The following is an 11,888-nucleotide window of genomic DNA, read 5'->3' on the forward strand; positions in this document are numbered from 1 at the left end:
CCGGCTAATTTTTTCTATATATTTTTAGTTGTCCGATTAATTTCTTTCTAATTTTAGTAGAGACGGGGTCTCACTCTTGCTCAGGCTGGTCTCGAACTCCTGGGCTCAAACAATCCGCCTGCCTCGGCCTCCCAGAGTGCTAGGATTACAGGCCTGAGCCACCGCGCCCCGCCTTCAGTTGCTTTTAATCAAGTTTTATTCCCTTATTTGGCAAACGTAAGATGAACATCTACTATGAGCTAATACTGTGCTTGGCACTGAAGATACCAAGAAATGATCCCTATTAAGGAATTTATAGTCTAGGCAAAGGAATTGCCCCAGCAGAGTTTACAATCCATTGATCCTACCACCCCTTACTCACTGTAATGCCCTCAGTCCTCTCCTTATGTTGCTTACATTCCTTGGTCAGCTGTTAAAATGCTTCTTTTGACTCCCCAGCTCTTTTGCTTTCCTGTTGCTTTGTAGTACTTGTCTGACAAAACCATAAGAACCCTGGTTAAATCTAACACTCGTACTTTTTGCCTGTACCTGTGTAGCTGATCCTGGTTGGAGTAAAGCAATCAACCACAATGATTCTTATTTTAAATTCATGACATGTGAACCTCAGTGGGTCCTTAATTCTTTACGTGCTTCTTTCATTCACTCTCCTACTTTCTTAGAAGACAGTTTCATACTGCTTGTCTCCTCACATTCCTAACATCTCTTCTGCATTCTCACTTTCAGCTGGTGATCTTGCCTTTTACCTCATTGAGAAATTGAATCAGGGAGAAAATTTCTACAGACCTTGATTCTATTGACCTTTCTACTTGGATCTGCTGCCACAGTCTCTGTGTTCTCATCTTTAGCCAGAGATGAACAATCATGCTACTATCTAAAGCCAGTCTTCTAATTGCCGTCCCTTCTTGCCTAATCAAAGAAATGGCCCATTTTGTTGCTCTATTCTAAATCATTCCCATCTACATATAGACCTGTGGTTATTTCTCCTATCTCAAAGAAAGCCTTTTCTTGAGCCCACTTTCTCCTGTTGTGCCATTTCCATCTAACAGATCTATTTGAAAGTTATCTACACTTGTTATCTAGTTTCTCTCCTGCTGTTCCTGTGTAAACCGACTCTGATCAGGCTTTTGCCCCCTCCACACCTCCAAAACTATTTATTGGGATCACTAGTGATCTTGCATAGCTGAATTCCACCATCTTCTCTTGCCCTCTTGTCTTAGTGCCTTATTGATAGTATTATACCCAGTTGATCACTTGTTTCATGATACACTTTGCTTGGGTTCCAGCTGCTACAGCTACAACTGTTTTTCTTGTTTATTTTCCTTTTCTACCTTTCTCAAAATTAAGAAACCATTCCTCAATTACCTTATCTTTTGTTTCTTCTTGTTTGTGTTTTCTCCCTTTTAATTGTTCCCTTATATTTTCCTTCTTATATCTATTTAGCTTTTTTTAACTTTCTGTTCCCATTTTTCCAATCCTAATTTGTGTTACATTTTCTGATACTGAATTTTTCTAAATTATTTTTCTGAGCCAAAGAATTTTGGTCTCTTGGAATATAACTTCCGTCTATAGCATTCTGGGCAAATTCTTTAATTTTTATTTTCCCCCCTCCCTTTTTTCATTGTTCAGGCTTTCTACATCAAGACACATTACTTTATATTACAAAAGTGTATTTAATTTCAAAACATGAAAAAAATCCCTATTCCATATCCATTCCCCTAATATCCTTTACCACATCTAGAAAAGTATATACCTGGCATATGGGAAATACTAAACAACTGTTAAACTAAATTGGACCTCCTGCCAGGAAAATGGAAGTGGAACAGATGTTAAAATCCAAATTAAAAGTGATATTTAGAGAATATAGAGACTAATGGAGGATTGGGACAGATGTGGCTTGGCCCTCTCATTAGAGCGTCTTCTCAGCTCGTTTATGTGTATAAAACTCTGTATTTCATTTTCTGAGGAACTCTCACATTTTTCCACAGAGGCTAGGTCATTTTATATTCTCACCAGCAGTGTATGAGGGTTGCAATTTCTGTACATCCTCACCAACACTTCTTCATTTAAAAATTTATTATTGGCCTTCTAATGAGTGTGAAGTGGTATCTCAATTTGGTTTTGATTTGCATTTCCCTAATGACTACTGTCATGGAGCATTTTTTCATGTGCTTATTTTAGCCATTTATGTATCTTTTTTGAAGGAATGTCTCTTCAAGTCTTTGCTCATTTTCGAATTGGTTGGTTTTGTTGTTAAGTTGTAGGAGTTCTTCATATAGTCTGTGTATTAGTTCATTATCAGATATATGATTTGCAAATAGTTTATCCTATTCTGTGGGTTGTCTTTTTGCTCTCTTGATGGTATCTTTGGATGTACAAAAGTTCTTAATTTTGATAAAATCCAATTTATCTATTTGTTTGTTACCTTTGCTTTTGGTGTTATAGCTAAGAAGACATTGCCAAATTGAGTGTTGTGAAAAATTTCCCCTGTGTTTTCATCTAAGAACTTTATAGTTTTAGCTGTAATATTTAGGTCTTTGATCCAATTTGAGTTCATCTTTATATAAGATATATGATGGTTCTTTTTTGTGATCTCTTCAGTTCATATAATGAGCCCATCTCTTAGTTAGCAACTGAAATAGAGTTGAGGCTGAGAGACTAGAATGAATTTGGTTGGAAATGCTTATATCCTTTGACTTTCTGTCTACACTTTGTCTTATTTTATAATGTCACTTTTCATCTTAATTTCTCTTTTCCTTCCTTCTCTAGAATGTGCCGTGTCCTTCAGTGTTTTTTCTTTTGCTTCCATGTAACCTGGTCCCTGCTATACTTTGTATATGCCATTGGATTTAGAAATACTGATACAAGAGTACCAACTTCTACTTACGTGTTTTGAAATAATTATTCTGGTAAAGACAGAAAGAAAGCAAGGTTCCCTGGGAACTAGTCTGCTTTATTTCTATAATGTAAAAGTTAAAGGCCTATAAAAAGAAGACCATTTGATAGTGATTTCCAAGTAAATATCTGTAAGCTTGTCTTAGAGGACAGTGACTTTTGAGTTAACTGTAATTTTGGGGTACAAGTGAAAATAAACATTTCCTTCATGAAAAAAGATTAACAATTTAATTATTTGTTGCACTTAAATAGGCTTTTTCTTTCTTTGTGTATTCAACATAGACCATTTGCTAAACTTAGACCTGTTCCATTCAGTAGTTTTTGTAAAAATGGCAGATATATTTAATGTATTAATAAAATATAGATGTGTTTCATTCAGTAGTTTTATAATTTGGTAGGGACATCGATATTTTTGTCTAAATGTACACAAATATTAATTCCCTAAACTTATCAAATATTACCAAAATAAACTTTTGGGGTATTTTAAAAACTGAGTATCTGTGTCACAATATACAATTAGTGCCACAGTTGTTAACCATTCGCAGTGGCCCTTATAAGCTGTGGTAAGATGCTCTATGATGTGTTCTTAGTGTTACATGTTACCTCTACCTAAAGACTGATACTTTTGTTTCATTTTATAGAGTTATATTGCTTAGGAAGACCTATTGATATAATTACTGTTCCATTCTGTTGAGCTGTTTATGTCAAATCTTAAATATGGCTATGCTATAATATTCATGTTTCTATTATTCTGCTGCTATATTCTTAATTATGATGAGTACCATTCCTGTCTCTTTGTCGATTTAACAGTGCTATATGAAATGGAAATATGAAATGTTGATAAGCATGCTTAGAATTTTATTTTTTGAATAATATAATACTTCAATTTTTGTTTTGTTTTATAATATTTTAGGTACATGACTAAAAGCATTAACTTGTGATAAGTGGTTCTTTTCATAAATCTTGCCTAAGATATTTTATTAGGTAAAAATATATGTAAATTGAGATTATATAAAATTCATAAAGTAATAGAAATATTGATAAAATTGCTTATAAAGTTTATAATTGATAATAACTAGTGCTGCTTTTCATCATGACTTGGTGTTTTCCTGTTATTTTGTAATGCTTTTTTTTCATATTTTCTTATTCAATTAAGGAGGGGAAGTTCGTTTCTTTATTAAAATTGTCTAAATTTACACTTTAGATGTGAGGTTCTTAAACCAAGTAAGGTAGTTATATGACATACATTAATGTTTTTGCGTATAGAGTGGCAAGCTATAATATACATGTTGTTCAGCAATTATTAAATGAGTCTATCCATTACAGAAAGCAAAATATAGATGATTTTAATATTTTACTTAAATTAATGGTTGGTCATTAGGCTTTATATTTTTAATAATCTGTATACATATTTTAAATAGTATATTTTTAACTATTATGTCAGTTTGGTCTTATGAAATTATTTTTAAAATATCTTTATTCTGCATGTTATTTATTATTTGTTTTTAAATCTCTAAGATGATGCCTTTACATGCTTATAATATTTCTTGGAAGGCTGGGTTTAAGAAGAACCAAAATCTGAATTGATACGGGTACAGTAACCATTTCGGTAGTATATCTGGTTGACTAACATAGTTTTCTGTTTTCATTTAGTGCTAAATGATTTCTTAGATAATTTGCCAATATATCCAAACAAAAAGTCATAAAAGCTTTCATTTTAGAGCCCCTATTTTTCTCTGGTGAGAGCAAGTATGTTATGGTCTCTGAATGGTTTCTTCTAGCTTTGTATGAATATTTAAATTTATATTTTATATAATTTAAATATCTATGTGGCTTCTTCTTTCAGAAAGTTTCAGAAAGTTTGTATTATTATATTTGTAATTACTGTTTTAGTGTTGTATTCTCCATAAATTGTAAGCTCCTTGCAGGCACGAGCTGTGTTTGTTGCATTCATTGCTGAATACCCAGAGCCTAGTGCAGAATCTATCATATACTAGGTACTTAAGAGGTATTTGTCAGATGAATAAGTCAACATGCATACTTATAATCTTGGAGTCTTATGTAATTTTTCATTTTAGGGATCGTCTGGTCCAGTTACTTCATTTTATGTAGGTCAGGGAGCATCTGAGATCTTTAGAAGTTAAATGAATTGATCTTGCATATGTTCTTTCATGTTTGTTCTGTTAATTGAAATGTTAGATGATCTCAATAGAAAATTCTCAGATAAGTCATGTATATAAAATATTAAAATATTTTCCTTAGTACTTTAGATAAATATCAGATAGGATACTTGTATAGATTCCATCTATAGCCTAATTATAAAGCATGTATTAATAACGGAATTGAAAGAGTATGGGCTCATCACTAACCTGTAAGTCTTAATTTTTTAACTCAGTATTTGTTTTTAATATTTGTTTCAATACTTTATAAAAACAATATTCTTTTGTTGTTGTTGTATTTTTATTTTTGAGACAAGGCCTCACTCTGTTGCCTGGGTTAGAGTGCAGTGGCGTCATCATAGCTCACTGCAACCTCAAACTCCTGGGCTCAAGCGATCCTCCTGTGTCAGCCTCCCAAGTAGCTGGGACGACAGGAGCACACCACCATGCTAATTTTTCTATTTTTTGTAGAGATGGGGTCTTGCTCTTGCTCAGGCTGATCTTGAACTCCTGGCCTCAAGCAGTCCTCCCGCTTCAGCCTCCTAGAGTGCTAGGATTACAAGCATGACAATATTGTTTTTAAATGGAAGAATTTAGTAGTCCTCTTTTCCTTATGGCCTGGCAAAGTAAATTTTCTATTGTCATGCCAGTTACTCTCTTCTGATCATAGTTTCTAAAGACAAAGTCCAATTAAAGGCAGGATGGTTTATATCAACTATCCAAATCTACCTGGTTTTCACAGACATTCCTGTAAGACTCTGTTGCTTGAATCTAAAGTTGCAAGAAAATTTAATTTGTTTGTAGGCCAATGGCTTACTTTAAATTTCTCTCCTAGTTCTCCAGCTGTATTATCCCTAAATGTAATACCTGACAGTAATGGGCATGCTATACTTGGAGAGAAAGCTAGCTGTTTAGCAGTAATGTGGTTTCTCTGAAGACCTGTTGCCCATAATTGCTGTTACAATATTAGTGTTCTTCCTACACAGTAGAGAGACCCCCATTAGAATATGCCCTTTAACCTCTTGATTGCCCGTGTGATACTTAAAGCAGAGTCAAGAATATTGGAGAGCCCCTGTAGAGGAGGAGAGGGCATCTGTGTATTTGTGGATGTCTAAAAAAAGGACTTAAAAGCATTTTAAAACCAAAAAGTTTGTGTTTGACTTAGTTATTAAGATTCCTGTTTTCCTGAAGAATGAAAAGATACCTTACTTGATTTGGCCCTCCAAGGAGAAATTGATAAATAATTTTTGGTCTTCTATTATAATTCTTAGCTGTGATTTTCTGTTCTTTGCCACTTCCTTTTTAGTAATTTTAAATATTATAATGTTCAAGATATTTGGACTTGAGCTAAATTTTCCCATTTTCTATCTGCATTGACTACTTTCTTATCTGTTTTGATTAAAGCAAATGTATTGTAGTATGTATTTAAATACATATTAAATATGCTGTATAAAAAGTCTGAATTTATATAGAATAAACAGGATCAACTGAAGTCTTCCGTTACAGTTTTGAACTAAAGTCCCTTCATTCAAGTCTTTATTCTTGGTATTTGATGGGGAATCAGAAATCTTGACCCACTAATATTGCTTTCTTTTATTAAATTACTTGGCACCAGTATTTGTACTAGTCTGGCTATTTCTTATATAATTTTAGAGTCTATAGGAAATGTTGGGTTTTGGGGGCATTATTCTTGTTTTTTTCCTCCACATGAATTTGTTTCTTTTTTTCTGTTCTTTGAAAGTATTCTATAAAGAAAATAGAACACTTGGATAATACTCTAATGAATAATTACATAAAGGGAAGGAACATTTCCTATCTTTAAAATATGATGATTACTTATTTTATCTTCTGATCATTTTTATTTTCCTTATAACATTCATCAGACAACTAAAATGCTGTTTAAAACGTCATTAAGTTTTGAAATATTTGTCTGCCAATATGTTTATATCCGTGGTTTCAGCCTCTGTTTTTGGTAAGAGCATTTGTAATTTGATAAAAAGCGTCCTCACCCAAAATTCTCACGTGTTCTTTCCACCCATTCTTTCTCTTCATGGGTGCAGTTTCAGTGAGGCTTCTTCAGGCACTGGTCTCCTACTCTTCCCTGTGTGTAGTCTGAATAGGACCTGGAATGCCCTCTGCCATCATTCTGGTGTTACATTCTTTTAACAGGAAGTCCATTTCCTATTCTTCTGTAATTCTCCACATAGTGCTTTTTAGCAAACCTATACTGCTTGCAAGGTCAATTTGCTTCTGTTGTTGGAATTTCTTAGCCTGTGAAATAAATTCATTGATAGATTTTTAAGGTATGCTCTAATTCTAAAAGCTCTCAGTTATAACAGTAACAATACTGTGTTACTACATTTTATAAAAAGAGAGGATAAATTGGCTAAGAAAAGAAAAATCTAAAAAAATAGTATCAGAATAAGGGAATACTTAAACAAACAAATAAAAAACAAAAGCACCGAGAAAGTAGAATAGAAGCCAAATAATAAAGAAGTCATAACATTAGCTAATATTTATAGACTCACAAGTTGCCATATAATTACTCCAACAGGAAATAATATAACCAAGGAATTTTCCAAGGAATCTCATAAAACCATACAGAATATTCAATGAGAATTTTAAAACAAATTTTTATCCAGAATAGTAAAGACCATAGTGTTTAATTACTACTGTCCAAATATTTTAGAACTGTTTATGTAGTTTATTTCATTTAATTCCAATATTTGCCTTTTTTGTGCCCTACCTGGTCCAACACTCTTTCTACATCCCAACTCACTACATTTTTCTGACAATCAATACTCTCGTACCATCTTATTTTATAATTGGGTGGAGGAGAAAATGATTACCATGTAGCATCTGTACACTATGGGGCTTAGGCAGTGGGCCCCAGCCAGTATCATACTGAGCTCCATTATTTTATTATTTGTGTATATGTTCCTTCTACCTTGTTCCTAAGAGAATTTAAGCAACATTATCTCTAAGTAATAACTCTCTAAGTAATAAAGAAATCTTCCTCTATCACAATGAGCATTTTACCCATGAGGCAGTAACTATTTTTCCTTATTTGATGTGTTTAGTGCTCCATGTAAAATATACAAATGTACAATATCATGATGGTATTCTTAAATTGAAGACTACTATTTTGCCCTAATTTGAAATGTAATTCCTGTCGAAATCCCAGATTGAATTGAATGGGTTTTTTAATTGGTAGTAAAAAAATGTCTGGTATAAAACTAGCTAGATAACAGATAGACTTTGTTTAAGAAAGATAAAAAATTGTTATATCTTGATTTAATGTACATTAATGTTAATATAGTCAGCATGAACTTTCTTCAGTTTATCACATAAAAAATTAGAAAGCTTGTTTTGTTTTCTTTTAGACAAAGTTGACAGCATTGATTTTATTCCATAACTATATTCCAATAGAGCAGCTCCTAGGAGTTAACATTGAACCTTGTAAAGGGCAGAGCTATTTTCTGTTCATTTTCCACTATCCTCCCAATTTTGGAAGGAACTAAAATTGTTAAGGATAATGCTTAAGAAATGCTTAAGAATAATTCTTAAATAAACTACACCTGATGTTGAGAATAGCTTGGTTGGGGCCATATAACTAATAAGGAGGGATTATGTTAAGACTTTCCCAACACTCATTCCTTGCTTTCCCCATTCTCTTTAATTCTCATTGTGGTCCTCCAGCAACTTCCAGCATACGTATGTAACATAACACCTCGCGTGGAGTTGAATCCTCAGCTTTACTGCTGTCAGTAGTTTGTACCAGCAGTGTGACTTTGCCTGGGAGTTGCTATAGATACTTTCCAGGCCTGTGTTAGGGCAAGAATATAATTTACTAGTCAAGTAATGACCCAAGTTATTTACTTCTTGATTTGGGGCATTTTGTCACTTCATTTTACTACCCCTAACAATGAGGACATTTTAATTTAAAAGCTCATTTTCAGACGTTCATGTTCTAGAGTTAAAAATGTCAGTGAGTTGTCCATTTTCCACAATAAATGTATATAATTTTCAAACACTGGGAATGACTGTTAATTAGTTTTTAATGTTTTTTCCTAGCTTTATAAATTAGTCATTCTTTTTGTTTTAAATAAATAGCTTTATTGAATTTTATAGCGACTTGTACCTTATAAAATCATGAAGACTATCAGCATTGAATTGAGAGGCCATCACAGCTCTGTCGACTTTCAGCTGGTCTGTACATGTAGGAAGCATCTCAGAATACTGAAAAGCTTTGTAGAATAATGTATTTTATGAGTAGGTGTTTTTTTCTAGGTGATTTTGCATTGTCTACAATGTATATTAAGGGGATGCTTTTCTATCACACAGTGCCATTGCAAACTATTATAGTATATTATCTTAGCGTCCTGAGTGTCTAGGAAAAAAAATTGGCTACCTGCTGCTTAAGAACAGAACAAATTTTTTTAAAGTGTAGAAAACATTGTGATTTCTCTTAATATTTATTGTACAGATTTAGTTTCTGTGCTAGTTCAAGGAGTCAAGAAATCTTGCTTTCTATTCTTGGCCCAGCCAGTAGCTAACATATCCTTGGGCAAGTATTTCGTCTCTCTCTTTGGGCCTTGGTAACTTATTCTTCAAACCAGGAAGTTGAACTAAATGATCTCCAAGGTCCTTTTCCTTTTAAAATCTTATGATTCCATATATGAGTTTCTCTTTAATATGGCATAGTTATTTCTGTCATATATGTTGTACATATTTATATTAATTTCCTTTATTTCAGGTATGATGAGTGGATTAAAGCAGATAAAATAGTAAGACCTGCTGATAAAAATGTGCCAAAGATAAAACACCGGAAGAAAATAAAGGTAAATGCTTATTTTACTATACATCATGAACTCTTAATTAAAGAACTTTTTCTCCAAAGTGATATAATTGAATGTGTGTGCCTTAGTGTTACTTTTAGTGTTGCACTCTCTTGAAATAGCACATTTTTCAAATGTTAAATTTTATCATTAATTTTGTCAGATTAAGGAAAGCATTTTAGAAACAGTACTAAATGATGTTTGAGGGTTTTTCAGTCCCAGCATTGTATAATTCCATTCAATCAGATATCACTTATCTATTTCAACCCTTTCCTACCTCTCTGGTCCCCAACCAGGAGCCATAAAGCAGTGTGGCTTAGAGACATGGGTTATTGTAATAGCTGTAAACCCTTCCATGCAGGAAAAGATGGTGTCTGAAGGCATAAGAGAACCTAGCTGTGTACTATCTTCTTTTTCTCTTTATCGTTTCTGACTATAGATAGTGGCTTAGAATATGCACACAAGACCCTATTAATCACACACCCTATTAACCACATAGATACCATGGGGATTTACTTATGAGCTCATGGAGAAAATTAATGTTACTTTTATGTATAATTGAGTTACTTTTATTCATGCTAAGACTCAATCTTTCTAAATGTTTGATTAGAAAGTAGACCATTAACTAGGTTTTAGAATATTTTTTATCTTTTTTAATGGATTTTATATACTTTGAATGGTACATGTAGTTGAGGTGCTTAATAGTTCTTCTGAAATTCAATCTTCATATTCAAAGTGAGGAGCTGTTTACATTAATGATACCCTAGAGGCCCCAAATAATGAAAGCTTTCCCCTAATGTGGTTATTCTTTTCTCAGTATAAAACTGGATCCATGTTTTTAAATTTTTAGTATAGCAACCCAGTAGCTACAACTCAGGACTTCTCAAACCTGTTTTCATCTTCACTCTTGGACTTTACTAGAAAGTATGGGAATCATGGTGTGTTTAATATTGTTTTTAGTTACTAGAAGAGTTTTTGTGTGTGGCACTCAAAATGCCAATGTTTTTACACAAAGCAGGTTTTAGAGTAGTATTTCTAAGGTAGAGGATAAGGTACAGGTAGGATAAGCAATATATTTGTTTCTATTCAGTTCTTAGCCCCTCCATAGGCATATAAAAATTCCTGGCCATACGGGAAGAAGCATGTGAATTTTGAAAAAAAGTCTTCCTAGATAATATTCTGATTTTGTACATCCTCCCTCACTCCATCTCATCTTATGCTGAGAGCCACTGTTGTAGAGGCTGCTCTCTGACAGCCATTAAAAGCTTAACCCATTAACTGCCATGCGAGTTGTATTTAACTCATGCTGGTTTTGAGCCTGCGGCCTTGTGAAGCATATGTAACACACATCTCTTTACCTTGGGAGCCGAGAGAACTGTTTTTCAAGTTGCATATAACTCACACACAGAAAACAATAAAAAATAAGTTTTTCATTAAATTAGAAAGGATCAATTTGTTTTTGAAGTTTTTATTCTATTTTCATAATAAAACACTGTGGCCGCAAGGAAAAAAATTTTTTCCTTGTCAATGTGTTGAACTTGGACTGGCATGGACTATTCCTGCCTTCAGCATGCGTGGTAGATTATGACCTTTGGGATAAAGTAATGAAGTGGTGAAGAGGCTGGCGATAGCAGAAAAATTGGAACAACGCTAATTATTGATTGGCTGGTAAAGTCTACCTACACATAAGCCTTTTCAGTGCATTCTGAGAATTAAGCTGAGATGCCCTAAGGCAGCGCATCTCATACTTGAGGATATATCACAATCACCTGGAGGACTTGTTAAAACTCAGATTGCTTCGCCCTGTCCCCAGTATTTCTGATTCAGTAGATTGGAGGTTGATTCCAAGAGTTTGCATTTCTGGCAAGTTCCCAGAAGGTGCTACTGTTGCTGGGCCAGGGACCACACCTGGATAACCACTACCCTAAGGCATCTATTATATGTAAGGAATTAATGTCTCTCCTAATGCATCTGGAATGATACTAGCTGTGTACCATCC

The 11,888-nt window shown here is 33.7% G+C and overlaps 1 protein-coding gene across 1 annotated transcript in view; it reads left to right on the forward strand.

The window, feature by feature from the left end:
* Positions 1–11,888, forward strand: part of ARID4B (AT rich interactive domain 4B (RBP1-like)) — a 166,831-nt gene that overhangs the window by 131,948 nt on the left and 22,995 nt on the right. The window contains exon 18 of the mRNA XM_012660293.1: positions 9,808–9,892. Within this exon, the coding sequence (XP_012515747.1) occupies positions 9,808–9,892 (85 nt within the window). The remainder of the gene's footprint in view (positions 1–9,807; positions 9,893–11,888) is intronic.

Source organism: Propithecus coquereli, unplaced genomic scaffold, assembly GCF_000956105.1.
Source record: "Propithecus coquereli isolate 6110/MARCELLA unplaced genomic scaffold, Pcoq_1.0 Scaffold66, whole genome shotgun sequence".
Taxonomy (NCBI): domain Eukaryota; kingdom Metazoa; phylum Chordata; class Mammalia; order Primates; family Indriidae; genus Propithecus; species Propithecus coquereli.